The sequence below is a fragment of the Urocampus carinirostris genome, chromosome 14 (assembly GCF_059441175.1).
Source record: "Urocampus carinirostris isolate Australia breed hairy pipefish chromosome 14, RoL_Ucar_1.0, whole genome shotgun sequence".
NCBI lineage: Eukaryota > Metazoa > Chordata > Actinopteri > Syngnathiformes > Syngnathidae > Urocampus > Urocampus carinirostris.
Genome location: NC_142362.1, coordinates 29,263,217 through 29,286,315, shown reverse-complemented (window position 1 = coordinate 29,286,315; position 23,099 = coordinate 29,263,217). Strand labels below are relative to the sequence as shown.

The 23,099-nt window shown below is 40.5% G+C and overlaps 1 protein-coding gene across 4 annotated transcripts; it reads left to right on the top strand.

Moving 5' to 3' along the window:
* The first annotated feature begins 2,318 nt into the window (after positions 1 to 2,318).
* chaf1b (chromatin assembly factor 1, subunit B) lies at positions 2,319 to 21,366 on the top strand. 4 transcript variants are annotated; one of them, XM_088352550.1, is made up of 14 exons: positions 2,319 to 2,584; positions 3,916 to 4,063; positions 8,106 to 8,238; positions 8,738 to 8,858; positions 9,026 to 9,129; positions 9,210 to 9,306; positions 9,386 to 9,470; positions 11,655 to 11,748; positions 11,845 to 11,914; positions 11,972 to 12,063; positions 12,870 to 13,029; positions 13,112 to 13,672; positions 18,610 to 18,692; positions 21,089 to 21,366. In XM_088352550.1, the coding sequence occupies exons 2-14, from the start codon at positions 3,938 to 3,940 to the stop codon at positions 21,190 to 21,192; spliced, it is 1,830 nt and encodes a 609-aa protein (XP_088208676.1). In that variant the 5' UTR covers positions 2,319 to 2,584; positions 3,916 to 3,937; the 3' UTR covers positions 21,193 to 21,366. The 4 variants fall into 4 exon arrangements, with proteins under 4 accessions (XP_088208676.1, XP_088208677.1, XP_088208678.1 ...); XM_088352551.1 differs by lacking the exon at positions 2,319 to 2,584 and adding an exon at positions 2,592 to 2,740; XM_088352552.1 differs by lacking the exon at positions 2,319 to 2,584 and adding an exon at positions 2,605 to 2,729.
* Positions 21,367 to 23,099: the final 1,733 nt, after the last annotated feature.

The window sequence follows — 23,099 nt, the reverse complement described above, 5'->3', positions numbered from 1 at the left end:
AGGACAGTCATGACTGGGCGGTATCCTTTAACTCAGCTGATGCGCGGTGGACGAGCAGATTGCACCATATCCGAGTGGGGGAGTTAGGAGTTGTGCTCTAGGAAATTTGACACACTCGTGAAAAAGTCACTTTAATTGTATTTAATTAATATTTTTAGAAATGCTGCAACACTGTATTAGGGACCAAATGAATTTGAAATGGCCCACTCTAAAATCGATAAGGAAAACTGAAAAATGAACCCCTTTTCTCCAAATGGTACATTCCAGGATCTGCAGTGTTTACAAACTTCACATCTTACTGTTGGATATTTGTGAGCCGTTCTTTTTCGACCCAAAATAAGTACTTTTTTTGTTTATCCGTCTCGTTTACATCGTTTAATGTTTGCTAATACATGTAAGAGTTTGAGTGTTTCAAGACGGCATCTTCTTAAACTTGATTTGTTTTTAAATAGGTCTTTTTTTAAACAAAAAATAACCATTTGGTAAATCAAAAAAAATTACGAATAATTGCATTCAAAGCCGTTGTAACAATAAATGCCTCTCAGTCAAGCGTGGAACACAATCAAATCAATTAATGATTAAAGGACACTTTGTATTATTTCACCACTGGATACCGCTGTACGGTGTAGTGCAGGGGTGTCAAACTCATTTTGGTTCAAGGGTCATATAGTAGAAAAAGCTGGGGGTGGCTGGAATTACTTACCTACCTACCTACCTTGGTCATATCCCTGAAGAGGGGTGACCGACATCAAGACAAACAAATACAATAACAAAGAAAATAAAAGGAAAAAACACACACACACACACAAATTTTTGGACCATGGCCAACCCAAATGCCCAAACACCCAAACAAGTTAGGCACCTCGGCACCTAAGTTGGTCATGCTTTCGTCTCTCCAGATGAAACGTGACACAAGAAAGCAGCAATGTCACTCGGGTCAGGGTGACACAATACACTCTTCTCTTCAACAGCAGGGCCCTACAGCTTTCACTGGTTTATCCCTGCCGCATCATACAGGTACCCTGCCCATCCCTTAGAACGCGCCCAAACTTCCCACTATCCTTTTACAACACCTCTCCACTTATTCCTATCACCAACAGTTTCAGGAATTGTAGATGAAAGAAAGAAAGAAAGAAAGAAAGAAAGAAAGAAAGAAAGAAAGAAAGAAAGAAAGAAAGAAAGAAAGAAAGAAAGAAAGAAAGAAAGAAAGAAAGAAAGAAAGAAAGGAAGAAAGGAAGCAAGGAAGGAAGGAAGGAAGGAAGGAAGGAAGGAAGGACGGACGGACGGACGGATTAAAAAAAAGACAGAGAAAAAGAAACAAAAAGAGAAAGAGAAAATGATACAATGAAATGACACAATGATTACATGAAATAGGCAAAATGATCAGATTATTAGATGGCACGGCAGATGGGTGGTTAGCGCGCAGCCCCACAGTGCAGAGGTTCAGGGTTGAAGTCCAGCTACCACAGCCTCCCCCTGTGGACTTTGCATGTTCTCCCTGTGCGTGCATGGGATTCGTCTGGGCACTCCGGCTTCCTTCCACATTCCAAAAAACAAGCATGTCGGGTTAATTGGCCAGTCCAAATTGTTTGAATGAGCGAGTGAGTTATCTGTCTCTATGTGTCCTGCGACTTGCTGAAGGCCAGTTCAGGGTGTCCCCTGCCCACTGCCCCGAGATAGCTGGCATGGGCTCCAGCATCCCATATTATTATTATCGGGCGGCTCCACACACACCCCCACGGTGTGGAGGTGCGGAGTTTGCATGTTTTCACCATGCCTGTGTGGAGTTCCTTCCACATTCCAAAAACATGTATGTCAGGTTAATGGCCCGGTCCAAATTGGCCCTCAGTGTGAATGAGCGAGTGAGTTGTCTGTCTCTGTGTGCCCTGCCGCTGGCTGGCAACCAGTTCAGGGTGTCCCCTGCCCACTGCTTGAAGATAGCTGGAATGGGCTCCAGCACCCCTGCGACCCTACTGATGATAAGTAGTGTAGATAATGGATCAATGGATGGATAGATGGATGTATTTTATCTTTTTGTGGTACATCTGTTAATAGGTTCATGTATGTTTCCTCTGTTGTTGTTTTTTCCAGGGATAATGCGTTTACATGTTGGTGTTAAGCAATTTTTGTCGGTTGGATCAAGCTGCAGGATGGTAGATTCTGAGCTTGGGGTGGTTGTTGCTCAGGACGTTGAGCGCTCGAATTTGGGACCAATTGTTATGATTACCGATGCAAATCACCTGTGCCTGCTCCTTTGGCGCCAACTCCCTTGGACTCTGATTGGCTCTTGGTTCCTATTTAAACCCATTCCTTTCTGTCACCTATTATCAGTGTGTCTGCGAATCTCCGTGTGTTCGAGGCAAGCCTCGCTTCCGACCCTGACCACGTTTTTGCTCTCCCGTCCCGGCTACTGACCCGTTTTTTTTCCGTCCCGGACACCGCCATCGCTCGCCACGGAAGATCCACTTCCGTGTTCGGATCATAAGCCGAGTACAAGAGCGATCCGTTTCCCGCGTCCAGCGAACTTCGGAGCGTGGGCACGCCCCGTACTCGTTCCTTCAGTAAAACTTGTGGTAAACGTTACGTGAGTGGGTCCTGTTTCCATTCTGGCCCTGACACCGACAGGTCACACGTTTGATTCATGGCTCCTCCGAATTAAATGTCAAAGTGTCCTTGGGCAAGACACTGAACCCCCAATGCCTCCAAAATGGAGATAGTCTTCTTGCAAGGTTATCCATGTGTGAGTGTGTGTTTGAAGCACATTGTAAAGCGCTTCGGGAGGTCTTCAGTGACTTGAAAAGCGCTACATAAACGCAACTATCAGCATTACAAAAGTAACGTATATTTTTGTTGCACTGAAAACTCAATATTTTTAAATAACTTGTTTTACAGAGATTCTGAGTTACCTTACATAAAAATTGCTTACTTAAAAAAAGTTAAAAGTTTAAATGTGTTAAAAGTTTACCGTGACTGAAAAATAAATATTATAATTTGGGAGAATAATAGCTGATGTTCAGAAAGCCCTCACGTAACCACCTTGAAATCTGATTGGCTAGTGGTATCACCACATATGTAATGCTACAGGGCTTTCAGAATTTTGAGAAGGCCTACGAAAATTTTTCTCAGCCTGGCAACAAGTAGTGGCTGAAATGTGATTGGTAAAATTCTTATATAGGAATGCACACACCTGGAAGAGGTACAACCAGAGGGAAAACAATGAAAGAAAGTGCACATATATTTTTGGAATTATTTAAATAGTAATCCTGGACCGAATGTAATTACACCACATGATTCAGACGGTTTTAGGCCAGCAGAGAAGGCATTGCAAGGCCTAACAACCCACCACTGCACTATGATTAATCACAATACTGTAGGCTTCTTAATTAAGCTTCACTGTGGAACTACTGTAATTTAAAAATCATATGGGAAAACACACTCAATTTAAATGTGTTTTATTTTACAAATAATCAATTCACCAAACCATAATATCAGTATGATTGCCATTCCAACTAAACCGAAACCTGTTTTGTTCAGCAGTATTTTCCGTTGCGTTATGGGGTTCTCTTTTGTCTCCTCCCTTTTCCGTAATTTTTGTCCAATCATCGACGATTACTGAACCGGAAGTTTTGAACAGCCTAAACGCGGGAAGTTTTTCACATACTTCAGGCGGTGGACAGCGAAGGTAATATGCGCAAATGTATAGACAATCCACTTAAACATTTAGTTATGCATTCATTACACTATTTCTAAATAGTGTTGCATAAAAGTATCCGTTTCTGTTTGTCTTAGATAAATGTAAAGCATCGCGTGTAAACTGAAATTATCGACGAAATGGCCGTCGGTATCTGAATTTGATTCGGGTAGTCTTTTGACAAAATAGTCATGGGCAATACACTAAAATGTCTTCTCTTTAAGGTCGTTGCGGGATTGAATAAAAATGAAGGTTGTAACTTGTGAGATTGCCTGGCACAATAAGGAGCCCGTCTACAGTCTGGATTTCCAGCACGGCTCCGATGTTCGCATTCATCGTTTGGCCACGGCTGGTGTGGACACTACAGTCAGAGTAAGTTGAGATATTTACATTTCAATGGACAGTGTGTATTTTTTTAGCCCTTCCTAGTGGATTCATAAAAATCGTTTAAATCATAAGAAACAAAAAATTATGATCTACAATGCAAATGTACAATTGTAAACACTATTGGGTGAAGAAAATTACATCCGTTTTACATTACATGAGCCTCACTAAAAGTAATCTGACATTATTGTACTCCATATTGCTGCTATGAGTACCCAAAAATCAATACCTCACAAAAGGCTGGTCAAAATAATAAGGAAAATGGTGCTTTTTGGTCATTTTGAGGCTCCGTATTTTGTATTCTTCCTTTTTGTCCGTTGCACTACACAATACAGCGACATCAAGTGTTGAAATAATACATACTATCTCTCTAACAACAAAATAAACCATATTTTTGGGTTTGTTTTTAACACAGATTTTTGTGGTTATTCGGTATTTTACAACCTCCCTTGTTGTTGTGTTTATTTTATTGTTTAAATAGCCCAATGTTTACAACTCAGAACGCATTATTTTCGAGTTTAAAACAAGATGATTGTATTCTTATTTGTTTTGGGGGAACTGTGTTTTTTGAAAGGAAAAATATCCCCCACCATTTTTGTTCGGCAGAATTTTGTTTTGTTTTTAGACGAAATAACAAAAAAATTGAAAGTGTGCAAAAAAAACCCAAAGTACCCTATTTGATTATTTTCTCTTGGTAAATACCCTCCTTCCTTCATTTCTTTCTAGAAAAAGCATATAATTTTGAAACTATTCGTCAGAATTTTATACTACCTTTTTAATGGTGGGGTGCGTAGTTTTAGGTGAATTGAGTAAATTCTCGTGCTTGCTCAAGGTTTCATTTAATTGTAGAATGAAAATTGTGAGAGTTAGAAAAACAACGGTTTCAAATACAGTCCAAATGACAGCCCGAACCCCAAAAAAGGTGGAAAAAGAAGAGCTTATACAAGCGCGTCTGAGTGTCATGTATGTGGACGCGCCACAGAAGCAGCGTGACAGGCTGCAATGATGATTTCAGCCACATGATGGCGTCAGCAAGTAGAATAGTTTGAATTTACGCACAGCCCATTTAACAAATGTCAAGTCAACATGATGAAAATAAAATATATTCTATGTGCTGGCAACACAACAATATTAGGGTCTGGTAGAATCCACAGAGGGATTGCAGGCAGAATCTTCCATAGATCTTAACAAAGTAAAAGACAGGTTCGATAACAACAATGCTTAAATGTATCAAAACAAAGTTTATGGTATTTGGGAAACCCAAAAAAGGCATTGAAATACAAATAAAGATGGATAATGTTCTAATTGAAAAAGTTAAAAGAGTACCGTAGTTTCCGCACTATATGGCGCACAGTGTTATAAGGCGCACCTTCAATGAATGATATATTTTAAAACTTTTGCCATACATAAGACGCACCCCATTATAAGGCGCTATATGTGCATGCTGGTTTAAGATCAGGTAATTGTGCAATTTTGTAATTGTAATCCTGTGCAGTCCTTCGAGACATTTTTGTGATTAAGGGCTATTTACGGTAAATAAATGTAACTTGACTTGACTACAGTAGAGAATGTAGTTACGTTATGCAACCTCTAGATGTTGCCACGCTAAAGGGATTGTCAACAAAACATTCAAAAAGGTCAAACTTTATTGCTAACAAACGAAGTCAGCTGGCAGTTGCTGTGAAACAGTAGTTCGAGTACGGATGGATAGGTTGCATCTTTAGTTATCGTACTGACACTTCTGCTTGCCGCTCTTTGTTGAACAACCCACTGTTCAAGTGTCTCCTCTAACTCTGGCCATCTTGCTTTATTGCCACGGAAACTTTGTTGAGTTTTCCTTACTTGGCGGAGCTTATCTTAATCCTTTCTCCACTTCCGTACCATCGATTAATTTATGTTTAACTCTCTCGCTGCCGCTCTATTGCCGTGTTGTGCTGCGTGACTGATCGCCTTGAGTTTAAACTCGGCGTTGTACGCGTGTCTCTTAACAGGAGCCATTTTTTTTATACAAATGCACGTATGAAAGAGAATCGTTGTTTAATATTTCCCAGTATGCACAGCGCGAAAAATGGAGTCGGCGGCTGTTTCTCGTAGTTGCGAGACCTTGCGAATTTAATATTGAGCCATATATAAGGCGCATGGTCAGCTTTTGAAAAAATTTTAGACTTTTAGGTGCGCCTTATAGTGCGGAAAATACGGTAAGTTTACTGGAGTGACAATTAGCCATGATAAATGCGGGAGACCCCATATAAATGGCGTATCCAAATTGGCAAATAATATAACAGTTGTGTGTAGACGCAGACAGGGGTATATTTGACACAAAAATGTCGTCGTTCATTAATTTTTTTGCCTCATTTAAATGTTTGTATATGGATTTTGGGAAATAAATGAGCACTAAAGAATTGCTTGTTCAATTACAGAAAAAACTATGACAAAAAAACTGTTTATAAAATCCAACACGTTAAGATTTGAATATTAGGTGAAATTTAAATCCCTATAAGTAGTCCATCCATCCATTAGCTGCACAGCTTATCCTCAGTAGGGTCGCGGGGGTGCTGGAGCCCATCCCAGCTGTCTTCGGGCAGTGGGCAGGGGACACTCTGAACTGGTTACCAGCCAGTCACAGGGACAATTTGTACCGGCCAATAAACCTGTTTTTTAAATGTGAGAAGAAACCGGAGTGTCCGCAGGAAACCCACGCAAGCACGGGGAAAACATACAAACTCCACACAGGAAGGTTCGATCTCATGACCTCGGAACTGTGCTGCACACTCGCTGACCACTGCGCCGCCGTGCTGCCCCCTAAAAGTAGTATAGAACGCAAAAAAAAAAAAAACAACTCTCGACAAATATTCACCAGTTTTCCTACAGAGCAGATCGTCATTTTAAAGTCAATGTTCTTCCACAGCATTTAAATGTCATTGTGTTACCCGAAGGGGTATACATTCATGGAACAATTTAGATGATGGCCTTAAAAGTGTGCCTTATTAACATAAATTTAAAAAAATCACCAACTGTAATTTCACGACCTTAAGGCGCATATAAAAGTGTGCTTTTAATCCAAATTGTGCAGTGCGGCCTACCGTGCAGTGCGTCTTGTGTGTTATGTTAAGCGGCGGACGTAGCTGGGTATGCGATGAGGCGGCTGTTCACACTCCAGAGCTTAATGCTTGATTCCGAATTTCGAATGTTTTTGTGAGATTATTCACATTTGCAACAAAATCCGACTTCTATGCGTCTCCTGTGTGTACGGCACCATTTCCTGCTTGCGCAGAAGAGGACATGTGGCGTCACACGCAATGATGCTTACGCCTTAGCGCATCTAGCAATTTGAAAGTTATTGTCCTACCGGAAGCTAAACAGAGATCTCCCCCGAAATCTAAACAAAATCCCAAACCTCTCTTTCCCTCCATTGAATGATTTCTGTGTTATCGTCCACCATGTTGTGTTGACTTCTACGCTACGCGGAAAAACATGGAAACCGAGTAGCCACGAAAGAATTGAATATTAATGAGTTGATGTTTCACAAAGTAGGGGAAGCTGAAAACGTACTCTTACAAGCTTTTATCCTCGTGTTTTCCTTTGTAATCAATACTGAAATAAACCACAACCAAACACAGTTTCGCCCACTGAGAATCGTTGTTTTCTTTTTTACTGTACAGTACGTGACTTCTCTCTGAAGAACGTTTTTTGCTTCATAGATTTTTGCACTTCAGTGTATTTGAATCCAAGTATATTTTATTAGATGTTTCAGTTGAATGAATGATAGAAAAAATGTAATTTTTCTCTTTTACGTAAATTAATCATTTTCAGTGGAAAGCTCTGGCTTTGCTGAAATTGTTAAGCATGAGTAGCTGTGTTTTCAACTAATTAATTACACTACACACTAAAGATTAAACTAATTCCCCCCAACACTTCACCCCATTAATTTTGTTTACTGTAGATTTTTTATACGAATATAAAATCTTAGTTTGGATTTGGCCGGCTGTATGCAAAGCATCTTTTATATGTTCATTCTATGTTTTTCCAGATGTGGCGAGTCAACATGGGCCCAGATGGAAAGGCATTGGTGGAGTTTCTTTCTAATTTGGCCAGACATACAAAAGCTGTCAACGTGGTCCGATTTAGCCCCAATGGAGAGCACCTTGCCTCTGGAGGAGATGGTATGTTTGAGACTTCAGAGTATGCATGGCCACTAATTTTGCAAACATCTTGTGCAAGAAGTGCACCAGGAACTCTAGTTTTGCAGTTTTTCGCAACTTTGAATGATTAAAAACTGAGAGACACTTACCAATGTTATTATAATTTATGAATTAATCACTTGTCAGTTATAAATGATTCAACATAAAATCTTAAAAGCAATACAATTTTTGAATGTACTCGCAGCAATCAACTAAAGCAAAACGTGTAAAGGAAAACTTAATTAATGTACAATATTTTAGCTAGTTCCCACCTTCCAAACATTACATCGGATCTTACTCAATTTTGTCTGTTTGGTCTTCTTTTTATTAGTTAATGAACTTGCCCGTCCAATATGTCGCTGTCTTTCCTTTGTCAAAAGGGGATAATATACTTACTGACATAGTTTATATCAATGTTGCTCACAACAGAAGTTCATTTTTTACTTGTACATGACATCTATTCATTCTCACTTTGGTTTAGATGCCGCCGTGCTGCTATGGAAGCTCAACGACAACAAGGAGCCAGAACAGGCACCAGTGTTCCAAGAGGAGGAAGATGCTCAGCTAAACAAAGAGAGCTGGTCTGTTGTCAAGACACTGAGGTACGTAAATAGTAATTACATAAATTTTGAGCAAATAATTATTTTCTGTTTTCTCTAACAATTTTAAAGTCCCTTCCACAAAAACAGAGAGGGGGGAAAGCCCTTGAAAAACAAAATGTTCTATCAATATGAAGATAATAAACCAGTGCTCTGTGTGCTGTTATTAGGGGCCACATTGAGGATGTGTATGACATTTGCTGGACCCGTGATGGGAATTGCATGGTGTCTGGTTCGGTAGACAACACGGCTATCATGTGGGACATCAACAAAGGTTTGCTGAGAAAACTATAGTGAGCATATGTTCTGAAATTCAGCGCTTTGATCTTTTTTTAACCAAATATTGTCCTCCAGGACAAAAACTCTGCGTCCTGAATGACCACAAGAGTTATGTGCAGGGAGTGACCTGGGATCCATTAGGCCAGTATGTTGCCACCCTCAGTTGTGACAGGTATCTATTATTTATCTATTACTAAGCCCAAAGGTCCAAAAGACTGGGTCCCTTATAGTTGTGGAAATATCTTTTTCAGGGTTATGCGTGTGTACAGCACTCACACAAAGAAGAAAGCCTTCTTTGTAAGCAAAATGAGCTCAGGCTCACCTGCAGATGGAGAGGTTAGTAGTAGTATGCACTATACATGTATAGCCCTTTTGAATTGCAGGTCATAGACAGTAAAGAAAATAAGTATTTGAACACCCTGCTATTTTGCTATTCCTCCCACTTAGAAATCATAGAGGGGTCTAAAACTTTCATCATAGGTGCGAGAGATAAACTAAAAATAAAAATCCAGAAATCACAATGCATGATTGTTTAACGATTTATCGAAAAATGTAAATCGTCTGCATTTATATAGCGTATTTCAAGTCAATGAAGACCTCCCAAAGCGCTTGACAATGTGCTTCACACTTACCCTTTCACACACACTCACACAACGATAGCAGCGATACCTGCTTATTGGCGGCATTAGGGGTTCAGTGTCTTGCCCAAGGACACATCGACGTATAACACGGAGGAGCTGGGAATCGATCCTGCTTTACCTCCTGAGCTACAGCCGCTGCAAATAAGTAAAGCTCCAAATAAGCAATTGAACACCTGAGAAAATGAATGTTAATATTTGGCACAGTAGCCTTTGTTTGCTATTACAGAGGTCAAACGTTTCCTGTAGTCTTTCACCAGGTTTGCATGCACTCCTCCACACAGATCTTCTCGATCAGTCAGGTCTCTGGGCTGTCGCTGAAAAACACTGAGTTTGAGCTCCCGCCAAAGATTTTCAATTGGGTTCAGGTCTGGAGACTGGCTGGGCCATGCTAGAACCTTGATAGGCTTTTTACAGAGCCACTTCTTGGTTTTGCTGCCCGTGAGCTTCGGGTCGTTGTCGTGTTGAAATACCCAGCCACGACCCATCTTCAATGCTCTGACCGAGGGAAGAATGTTGTTCCCCAAAATCGCACAATACCCAGTCCCAATCATCCTCCCTTTAATGCAATGCACTCGTCCTGTCTCATGTGCAGAAAAACACCCCCAAAGCATGATGCTACCACCCCCATACTTCACAGTAAGGATGGTATTCTTAGGATTGTACTCTTCATTCTTCTTCCTACAAACACACTTAGTGGAATTATGACCAACATGTTCTATTTTGGTCTCATTTGACAACAAAACTTTCCCCCATGACTCCTCTGTATCATCCAAATGGTCATATGCTAACCTAAGACGGGTCTTGACATGTGCTGGTTTAACCAGGGGAACCTTTCGTGCCATGCATGATTTCAAATAACGTCGTCTTAGTGTATTACCTACAGTAACCTTGGAAATGGTGGTCTCGGCTCTTTTCAGGTCATTGACAAACTCCTGTCATGTAGTTCCGGGCTGATTCCTCACCTTTCTCAGAATCATTGAGATATCTTACATGGGGCTCCACTCCGATTGAGATTGACAGTCATGTTTAGCTTCATTTATTTTCTAATGGTTGCTCCAACATGGGACCTTTTTTCACCAAGCTGCTTGGCAATTGCTCCGTAGCCCTTTCTAGCCTTGTGGAGGTGTACAATTTTGTCTCTGGTGTCTTTGAACAGCGCTTTGGTCTTAATGATTGTATGGGGTGGACAAGTGTCTTTATGCAGCTAACGACTTCAAGCAGTGCATCTGATTCAGGATGATACATGGAGTGCAAGTGGACTTCTAATAGGCGGACTAACAGGTCTTTCAGGGTCAGTATTCTAGATGATACGTGGGTCTTCAAATACCTATTTGCAGCTGTATCACACGAATAAATTGTTAAAAAAATCATGCTCTGTGATATCTGGATCTTTCTTTTTAGTTTATCTCTCTCACAGTAGATATACACCTACTAAGAACATTTCAGACCCCTCCATGATTTCTAAGTGGGAGAAATGGTAAAATAGCAGGGTGTTCAAATACTTATTTTCTTCACTGTACATAGTTTAAAAATTGAAGCACTGCATGGAAAACGATCATTAAAAGTGTTTGGGCCAGATATTCCTTTTGTTCCTTTTCTTAGGTCCATCAATAGATATGTTAAGGCTCAAATGGCTCAGGGTAAATTAAGGCATGATAAGGATCAATAAAGCAGTTGACAATCCTTATTGATAAATTGGGGTTAATAATAACATCTCGTTAGGTTTAGTAATTTATGTTCACAGTTCACATGTGTATTAAAATAGTATGTATGAACTTTAAGGTGATGGAAAATCATGTTAGTCATTGGAGTTGCATACAAGCTTTCACTGTACTTTGTTGGGGGAAGTGTAATTTTCATTCGTTTTGTTTGTTTTTAGGTCAAGCAACACCGCTTATTCCATGATGACAGTATGAGGTCTTTCTTCAGACGACTTTCCTTCACACCAGATGGCTCCTTCTTACTTGCTCCAGGTACCTGTGCAGTGTGTTTTCATAAAAGAGGTCTAAGTTAATATTTACTGGGTTTGAGGTAAAAATTTTGAAATGCGCACTGTCATCCTTTTTTAGCTGGATGTGTGGAGGTCGGGGAAACCCTTACAAATACTACCTACATCTTTTCCAGGAAAAGCCTCAAGAGGTAGGTTAACATTAAGTGTATTTTTTTTAATGTCTAATGCTCCTTATTTAATTCAAGGCCAGTTGCCCACTTGCCATGTCCAACCAAGGCCACACTGGCTGTGCGTTGTTGTCCTGTATACTTTGAGCTGAGAACTAAGAAAACAGAAGGTAAGAACATTTCCTAACCCTGTTTTAAACTATCATACAGTGAAGAAAATAAGTATTTGAACATCCTGCTATTTTACTATTTCTCCCTCTTAGAATTCATGGTGGGGTCTGAAATTTTTATCGTAGATGCATTTCAGGTCATTGACCAACTACTGTTGTGTAGTTCTAGGCAGATTCTTCACCTTTCTTAGAATCACTGAGACCCCACGAGGTTTTATCTTGCATGGGGCTCCGATCCGATCGAGATTGACCGTCATGTTTAGCTTCTAACATTTTCTAATGATTGCTCCAACAGTGGACCTTCTTTCACCAAGCTGCTTGGCAATTGCTCTGTAGCTCTTTCCAGCCTTGTACAATATTGTCTCAGGTGTCTTTGGACAGCTCTTTGGTTTTCACCATGTTACAAGTTCAAGTCTTACTGATTGTATGGGGTGGACAGGTGTCTTTATGTAGCTTACAACCTCAAACAGATAAATCTGATTTAGTATGATACATGGAGTGCAGGTAGATTTCTAATGGGCAGACTAACAGGTCTTTCAGGGTCGGAATTCTAGATGATACACAAATACTTATTTGCAGCTATATTTCACAATTAAATTGTTGAAAAAAATCATGCATTGGGATTTCTGGATTTTTCTTTTTAGTTTCTCTCTTACAGAGGACATGCACCTACGATGAAAATGTCAGACCCCTCCATGATTTTTAAATGGGAGAAATAGCAAAATAGCAGGGTGTTTAAATACTTATTTTCTTCATTGTATATTTTCCGATTTTGTTCACCATATTCTTTTCCATTATAATCACAGATGGGTCGACAGAGCCTCTTCCAAATCTATTCAAGCTGGCATATCGCATGGTGTTTGCTGTTGCTTCAGAAGACTCGATTTTCCTGTACGACACTCAGCAGGCGCCCCCCTTTGGCTTTGTTTCAAACATTCATTACCACACACTCAGCGACCTCACATGGTAATAAAGTGATCATGTCAGTGTTTAGTTTAGTCCGATGTAAAGGGACACTGTGAATTATATCTGTAATTATTTGTCTTAGGTCTGAAGACGGTTCCTTCTTGGCAGTGTCCTCCACAGATGGTTACTGCTCCTTTCTGTCCTTCTCTCCAGGGGAGCTGGGAACTCCATTGAAGGAGCCTCCCACTCTGGAGGTGTTCACCCCAACAAGCGCTGCTGAGAAAAAGGGCAAAAAGTTGCCAGGAGTTAGAACCTCATCCCCTGTGTCCCAGCCGCTGAGCTCAGCTTCAACTCCGACATCCCACACCACACCAAGCAGAGACAGCGGTTCCTTTGTCAAAACCCCAGATGAGAAGCCCAAACCCAGGCCTCAGGCTCGGAAGATCACCCTTAACACTCTGGAGGCCTGGGGGAAGCCCAACACTCCAAAAAACACACCTCCCTCTACCCCTCAGACAAAAACATCCAAGAGCAACAGTGCCCCATCAACTCCTCAACCTCACATCAACAAGCTTTCACCAAGCTGCTCGAAAAAGATCTCCCACCTGACCCCGCTGACTCCCACTACACCCAAATTCCTCAACAGCAATAACCTACACACCACTCCTAAAGGTGCCATGATGTCTAAAGGACCCACTCCAAGGTAAGCGCAGTGTCTTACTTTATTAGGTTCAATTCAGGAAAAGCTGAAAACATTCTGCAAATGCCCCTAGTCGCATTGCGGACTTGTGTAATGCTAGAGGTGGGGTGCATTGTTTGAGGTGTCTTTAAAACAGTTGAAACTTAGATATTTTCTCTATTAAAGGGACAGTGTGTAATATTTAGTACACCCCAGTGGTACACAAACCCTCATTTAGTGAAAGAACAAAATGTATTCAAACAGTAGTGTATTTTGGCCCATGATAATTTTTATAAACATTCATAAGTTTAGAATTTTTATTTCATTTACATGGCGGAGTCCATACCTAGTCGTCGCCACCATGTTTGTCTGACATCTTTTTGCTATGCTGGGCTCATTTGGCACTGGTATTTATTCGCATTAGACCAGACCTGGGCACTCCGGTCCTGAAGGGCCATACGTCCTGCCAGATTTTGAAGTTTGCTCTTCTTTAACTCAGGTGATACAAATTATAACCTCGTTAGCAAGCTAGCAAGTGCTCGTTAACGATACTGGTGATTGGAATCACCTGTATTGGATCAGAGAAACCTCAAAAATCATGCTGAACATACGGCCCTCCAGGACCGGAGTGCCCAGGTCTGCATTAGACAATACATTGCCATCTAGTGGTCAAATGTTACACAATGTACTTTTATGTATGTGCTAACAATGCCTAACTGAGTTCAATGAGTTGGGTTTTGTACTTACAGGTGTTTATGTAATTGTACAAAGCTGTTCAGTACAAACAGGAATGAGGGTACGAGGGTTTGGTGGAGAGAAACGTCATGCTCGTCCCCTCGTTTATTATTATTATTTTTGTTTGTATTTGTTAGCATAGTAGTAAAATGGTGAGAGTAAGAAGAGGCCTGCTTAAGTAAATTCCAAACACTAACCCTTCACAGTTCACTGCTCTTGTATAACCACCACACACTGCCTACCATTTGCTCAACACAAACAAATATGCCCAAATAAACTGACCCCCTGATTTCAGTAGTTTATTTTATCGTTGTAAATATGGCTCCGATGTGAGTATATACGATAGGGAGAATATTAGGAGAGAGAAATGACGTGTGCTTGCTGACACAGCGCCCCATCACCATATTCAGTTGTACTTTGTAGGTACAGTGGAACCTCGGTTCTCGACCATAATCCGTTCCAGAACCCTGTTCGAAAACCGATTTGTTCGATCACCGAAATCATTTTTCCCATTAAAAATAATGTAAATTGTTTTAATCCGTTCCAACCCCCTGAATGTTTACCTTGAATGTTTAACGTAAACATAAAGCTAACCCAGGCTAATCGTACGTCCGCAATATCGTAATCTTCCGTACGAAAGATTACGCTAACATGAACGTGTAAAAATCAAAAAATCGGGTCGTTTACAAGTCATTTAGCACCCGGGTCTCCACAACAAGTGGTGAGCGGTTCATTGGAAAGTGGGCTCCGTTCAAACACCCTCAATGTTGGGCTCCGTTCCAACACCCTGAATGTTTAACGTAAACATTAAGCTAACCCAGGCTAATCGTACGTTCACGTTATCGTAATCCTCCGTACAAAAGATTGCGCTAACATGAACGTGTAAAAATAAAAAAATCAGGTTGTTTACAAGTCATTTAGCACCCGGGTATCCACAACAAGTGGTGAGCGGTTCATTGGAAAGGGGGCTCCGTTCCAAAACCCTGAATGTTGGGCTCCGTTCCAACATCCTGAATGTTTAACGTAAACATGAAGCTAACCCAGGCTTATCGTACGTTCGCGTTATCGTAATCTTCCGTACAAAAGATTACGCTAACATGAACGTGTAAAAATTAAAAAAAAAGGATAAAGAAAAGAATTATGAATAGGATTTCTTACCTTTGTGGTGGTCAGCAGAAGGCGCAGGTGGACGGTGGAGCTATTATTTCTTTCTTAAATGCAATAGTTGTACGCACTACTTTTCTTTTTTCACCTGTAGCAACTTTGCTGCTTGCACTGACTTTCTTCGGAGGCATAATTAGGGGCTAAAACACTTCGTACACCTATATTAAAAGCGAAAGCAAAACGAAGCACGTCCGCATGCGATAACAGTTGGTCACGAAAAGAGCCATCTACACCCGTACGCCGCTCAGCATCGCATCCTAGCGTACGCACGCACGCATTACCGGCGTTCGAACTCCGATTTTTTTGACCGAACAGCGAAGTAAGAATTTCTCGAAATTTTTGGTCGGACTCCGATTTGTTCGAACTGAGTGGCGTTCGAAAACCGAGGTTCCACTGTACATATAAAGTTCATCCATCCATTTTCTGCACCGCTTATCCTCAGTATGGTCGTGGGGGTGCTGGTGCCCATCCCAGCTATCTTCGGGCAGTGGGCAGGGGACACCTTGAACTGGTTGCCAGCCAGTCGCAGGGCACACAGAGACAGACAACTCACTCTCTCATTCACACCTAGGGACAATTTGGACCGGCCAATTAACCTAGCACAGAGAGAACATGCAAACTCCACACAGAAAGGTTCGATCCCATGACCTCAGAACTGTGCCGCACACGCACTAACCAATGCGCTACAGTGCTGCTACATATAAAGTTGCCTACCTTATTTAAATCTTTGTATGTACTGTTTTCTTGCTGGTGGATTGAGGGATGCGAATCACTTTGTGAGCGTAGCACGAACTGTTAAAAGAAAATGAAGTGTTTTAATGGCAATCATCTACTTTTAAAAGGTAGCAGAAATGTGCACCATGTAGTAATGCATTGTGTTTTAACAACAGTCGAGGTTCGTTTTAGTCACACGTGTTAAAGCACTCGTTACAGAGAAAAGTAATTGCTCATTTGTAAGGCGTTACTCCCCACACTGGTCACTGGCCTATCTTCTCATGAGACAAACGATGATAATGTATCTTTTGGTTGCATAGGATAGAGATAAACAATAATTTTGGATGGAGACATGTGCAGTTTCCTTGTTATTTTTAAGTGGTTGCCAGCCAGACGCAGGGCACAGAGACATACAACCACTCTCTCATTCACATCCAGGGACAATTGGGACCGGCCAATTAACCTGACATGCATGTTTTTGTAATGTGGGAGGAAACCGGAGTGCCCGTAGGAAACCCACGCAAGCACGGAGAGAACATGCAAACTCCACACCGGAAGGTTCGATCTCATGACCTCAGAAATATGCCACGGACGTGCTAACCACTTAGCTTTCTGTGGTGCCCCAAACGCTAACCCAAACACTAAAAAAGATGTTAAAATAAGTGTTTATTTGCACGCATCTAAGAAAAGCATGTACTTGCAAGCGCATCATAAAGGAGCTTGACAAAGGCTGTATTCATGACACAAGCCAGAGGTAGCAAACACAAGCACAAAAGTTCCAAATTCCATACACTGTTCCAGAATTTATTTTCTTGACAAAATTGTTCAAACCTCACATTGTTTATTTGCTGTTAATAGTGTCAATAAAATTGTTCAAACCAAAAAACCCAAGCTCAGAGCACTGACATTTTACCTGTGACCATACCTATCAGCTCGTAACTTCTTAAGAGTTTTGGACTCCATATTCCCTTTAACAGTAGCTCCATTATGGAACAAAGGTGGCAGTTGCAGGTTAAAAAAAACCTGACTTTTTAAAACACTCTCATTTTTCAGGTTGATCTGTTGTAAATACCAATAAATGCAAGAAGAATTTCCTTGCTAGGGCTGGAATATGTGGATGACTCTTATTACTTGGAGGTTTGGCCCTTGTTGCCTTAAGACATAACAGTCAGAGATGTTGGTCTGTTTCCTCTCCTCTACCCTGATTAATCAGGGGTCGGCTCCCATACACAACACGCGACTATGTACGGTAAATGATGTGACGTTAGTTTTCCCTAACCAATGCGTCGCAACACATGTCGTTGAGAGACATTAAGGGACCAAACCCCCCAGTTCCAACCCTTATTGCTAAGAACTAAGCTTTGCGGCAACTGATACCAATGTTACAAGTCTTAGGTATGACTCGGCAGAGGCGCGAACCAGCGCCCTCCCAATCCCGGGGAGGGCGCCCTAGCCCAAAGACACCTGGTATTACAGTAAGAGATGTTGATTATGTAAAATAATACAGTATATGCTGCTGTTCTACACAGTTATGTGAATTTCATCTATGTTATCTCTTTTTAACCTAAGAAATTATTGCTGTTGTAATTTGGGGAAAATTCAAAACTGTTTTCACTTCTTTTCAATATACTTGTCAGACTGTGATGTGCATGTTTTATCACTCTGGTATGACTCACAGTATCAGTGACATTAAAAAAAGTAAAACAACAAAAATTTACATATCCTATACTTAGGGAAGTCAAGTGTTTATTAGATCAACTGATTATTTCTAGTCACCAAAGGAAAAGTACTCACACAAAAGCTTTAAAAAAAAATAAATTAAAAGTCCTTTGATCTTTAATATTCTCTTTTGGTGTTTGGATTATCAGTCCTACACAAATACCCACTCTGCTTATAATATCCAATTGCTCAGAATAAACATCCATATTTAAATTGAATCCGGATTGAAAGCTCTACATTTAGAACATCTCTCCAAATCAATTTTTGTACTCTTGTACATTTGGTAGTGACTAAAATGTGTGAAATACAATTGGTGCTGTCAAAAAAAAAATAAAGACTTGACGTCAACTGCTTTGTTTTGGTTAGTGCAGTTAAGTGCTCAGCTGAGAACAAAGCCTCGTCTGGTTTTAGAGTGTTCGTTGGACCCCCTGTTGATTATCAAATAATCACTCAGGCTCCTCACAGACAAAGGAAAGTCTGTGTTAGTGTTTATATTTAAATGTGTAACTAGAAACTGATTACTCATAAGAGCGTGTCTGTGTTAAGAACTACACAATTAATTTGTGAACACAAAAATGAATTTCATTGATGGATTTATTTGGTACTAATGTATTTCATTTTTATTCCAGGCGTGTGTCTTTGACTCCTGTTGGGTCTCATCCGGTCAGTTTGCCATTCAGCTCTCCAGGATCCACTGAGAAAGCCAAACATGGTCAGTTTGTTTTCGACACCATCCCCCTTTTTGGGGGTTCTTTTAAATAGTTACGTTAAGTATAACTTGTTTATACAAGACAGGCAAAATGACACTGCGTGGCCGGGCTGATAGAAAATTGCAGTGGGCTGCTTGGAGTGGTGGGTGCTTGAGAGCTGCAGTAACCTATTTGGTTAAAGATCCCACAAAATCAGATGTTTATGGATTTTTTCTGTATTTATTGGGGATGCCTCGACCCAAAACTTAACTCAAGACTCTCGCATAAGCTTAAACTACAATTGAGAAGCTTATAGGTCACAGGCACACACATCAAGATTTATAAAGTAATAATAGAATAATAATAATAAAGAATAATAATTAGATGGATGGACACAGATTCACTGTACAGTGAAGCCATGTTTAGAAACCATGATAGGCGAAATTCGTGAAGTAAAACCTTTTTTTTTTTTTTTTTTTAACAATTAAATATTATACACTGAAATCAACCCTTTTCACAGGCCCAAACATTTGTTAAATAAATAAAAGTACTGTATGCTCTACCTGTAAACATGTATTTATTCTTTACCAATAACTATTATGGACTATTTAGCAAATCAGAATGTCAAACACAATGCATGATGAAAATCAGTGAAGCTGCAACACTGTAAACCTTGTTATAGCGGGGAATTACTGTATTTGTGATTTGCTGTACATTCTCTTAGCACTAGTTTGTAATTTTTTTCGCCTATCTATCCTGACAGGCTTTGATCTTATATTTCTCTTTAACTTATTCAATGCTAGATGTTTCTCTCAAATGGGAAATGCAAACCAGCCATGTTTTGACTCGTTTTTGAAGCCCTACAGAATATTTAGTTCTTTATATAGGCATAGACATATTAAAGGAAACCTTGAACCTTCTTCTTTCATTAGAAAAAAAGTATGTTTTTAGGTTTTACCATGGTTGAGTAAACAGCAGTGGAACATTTCGAAGTTCTGAGAAAAGGGTATTTTTGTGAAAGGAGGCATTTCAAGCCGAACTTTCACTTTGGTGCTTTTTTGTCTTTGTGATCCCTTCAATATCAAAACAATGCTTTTCATAAACACGAGGGCACTTTTCCTGCAAAATAACATTTTATTGCAAAAGCACTAAACTTTTGAATGAACTTATGAATAAACAATGCATGAACTTTGCAAGAATTTCTTTAGCACACGCTGTTTTGTGGCCGCCCACATACACTCAATCGCTGACAAAAGAAGCAAAGCAACACGAGGATGTGTGGGCTCCTCTATGTGTGGACACAAATCTGATCAAGCCATTCCTGCCCCATAGTGATGATTTCCATCCATCCATTATCTGCACCTCAGTAGTAGTAGGGTGCTGGAGCCCATCTCAGCCATCTTCGGGCAGTGGGCAAGGGACACCCTGAACTGGTTCCCAGCCAGTTGCAGGGCACACAGAGACAGACAAGTCACTCTGTCATTCACACCAAGGAACAATTTGAACTGGCCAATTAACCTTACATGCATGTTTTTAGAATGTGGGAGGAAACCCACGCAAGCACAGGGGAAACATGCAAATTCCACACAGGAAGGTTCAATCTCATAACCTCAGAACTCTGCCGCACACGCGCTAACCACTGGGCCGTGCTGCCCTAGTGATGATTTCTCATACTAAAATAATTCACAGAGGCTTGATACTTACTGATCAGCAGTATCAATGTCTTTAGATTTTCATCTCATTAGCCATACCGCTTATCCTCATTAGGGTCGCGGGCGGGCTGGAGCCCATCCCAGCCATCTCCGGGCAGTGGGCAGGGGACACCCTGAACTGGTTGCCAGCCAATCGCAGGGCACACAGGGACAGACAACTCATTCACTCATTCACACCTAGGGACAATTTGGACCGGCCAATTCACCTGAGATGCATGTTTTTGGAATGTGGGAGGAAACCGGAGTGCCCGGAGGAAACCCACGCAAGCACGGGGAGAACATACAAACTCCGCACAGGAAGTCTGGAGCTGGATTTGAACCCACGACAGGTTCCCATGACATGAACTGTGCCGCACAAGCGCTAACCACTGTGCCGCCGTGCTGCCCGTCTTTAGATTTTATTTTTTTTAATTTAAAAAAATGATTTTTATGTTTTTTTGCCCCCGGGTACAATGTTTCTAAAATGTATTTATATGTTGTGGCACTGAATGAGTCGGTCTTTATTACATGTTTACCCAGGAGTGCCTTGTCTAATCTTATTGCACATAATGTTTCTCAAGGTTTCTATCAATGATTGTAAAAACAATTCAATTCTTGCGGTAGAAACTGAAGTACTTGGAAAATAACCCGTAGGGGTTAAAAGCTTGCCTAACCGGCTTGTTGAACAGTGATGCTCACCTCTCATCTTTACATTTGCTTTCCTTCAGCACGTCCTTCTCCTCCCACTGATCCCCTTTGCCAGCCTCCGGAATCCAAACGAACAAAGACTGATGACCGCCTTATTGAGACAAACAGCGTCAGCCAGTCTTAGATTGGCTATGATAAAATCATGATTTTTATCTGGTGTCATGAATAAATCATATTGTATGTATTACTGCAGTGCCATTGTGATCGAGAGGGGAACCTCGTCAAGAATGATGCACTCAATTCTTATGCTGTGAATGAGTGAATGAATGACTTTCAGTAAAAGTATATGGTAACTACCTTTTGCTGTCTTTGATTGCCACTTTACATTTTTATCATACTTAAGTAACAAACTTGTGATACTAATCAAGCACTAGTGAGATTTGATTTGGGGTAGCAGTAGCTCACGAGGTAGAGCGCTTGTCTTGGGATCAAGGGATCCCAGTTCGAATCCCGGCTCGTCCGTGTTACATGTCGAAGTGTCCTTGGGTAAGACACTGAACCCCTAATACCCCCAATAAGCAGGTTAGTGCCTTACATGGCTGCAAGGCTGCTATTGGGAAATGTGGAGCACAATGTAAAGCGCTTTGGGAAGTCATTGACTTGAAAAGCGCTATATAAATGCACATCATTTCATGTGATGCAGACAATTTAATATACTGTTATCCCTAAACCTTACTTTTCTGATGGGGTTTTGTCTATTGAACTCAAATTGTTACCAAACGTTTTCCCTCAAGTACCAGAGGTTTGATGTATAATTTATTTAATTCAGAAACCAGGGTTTGTTGCTTGAAATCCTTAAAATTATTTGCATGTGAATATTTTAAGGATTGGAGAGTGCTCAATTTTTGGGAGAAAAGCTTAAATTTATTGTCATGTCTGACAAGACTTGATGCTGACATTGCTCTCTGGTGGCTCATCTTTGCCATCACATTTTTCTTCCCTAGTGATTAACAGCAGCTGTTATTAGTTTGTATGGCATTGACCTATGATGTGTCAACGCGCCCAAGAGGACGGGTGCATTCCACACCTGAACAGGGCACTATCAAGTGTGTATTAGTGTCAGGATTATGTATCAATTATGGACATTTTTTATGGGCCATGCAAAAAAATGAGTTTTCATAGTGGTGAATTGAAATGAGAAAAACTTACTGCAACTGAAAATGTCAGCTGCATACATTTCACCTAAAATGTATACTTGGAGAGATATGCTACAATACACACATAAATATATTTGCAGTTTCCTCAAGATCCAAAAATCATATCTTGATAAAAATAAATACATTATTTACACCAGATTTCTTTTAATAGAACTGGGGGGAAAAATTACAAATTTGCTTTGAAAATCCTCAAAGGTGCTTACATTTGTCCTTTAAAAGGTGTACAGACCTTGATAGCCAAATAAAACCAAGACAACAAACATTAACAAATGTGCAGGCACCAGTAGGTTTCATCAGGCCCTCGTGGCTTACTTGTATGATTGTGTCACGTCTGGTCCCACTACATTAATTTGCATGTGTGAAAATGCCTATGAGTCCAATATTTAATAAATATATTGATGCTAGAGAGTAAAATAAATGTATAGTGTGAGTTAACCCATTTTGATCGTTTATGAATTCAATAAGTGACTGTTACAATGATATAAGAAGGTATGATGAGTTGAAATTATAGAAGTGTCAAGTTATTTTGGAGGCAGATATCCTATTACAGGTATGCCTGGTTTCAACTGGTTTATACTTTTCGGGCGATTCCTTGATCAAGTTTTTATTGTGACATGTCTGGAAATATTAAAGGGGAAGTCAAATACACCCTAAGAATGCATGCTTTGGCGACATGGGAAGGAAAGTCATAAGTGCCCCTAAACACTTGGAAAGGGAAGGCCGGAGCAAAGATGAAATACCCAAACCTAAGAAATATGTGGTTAGTTGTGCTGATGACAGAAGCGCGTGCATCTACTGTTTTGCCTACCCCATCATCTATTTCAGTGGTGGGAAAGTCAAACTGGTGGAAGGGTCAAACACATTTGGTTACAAG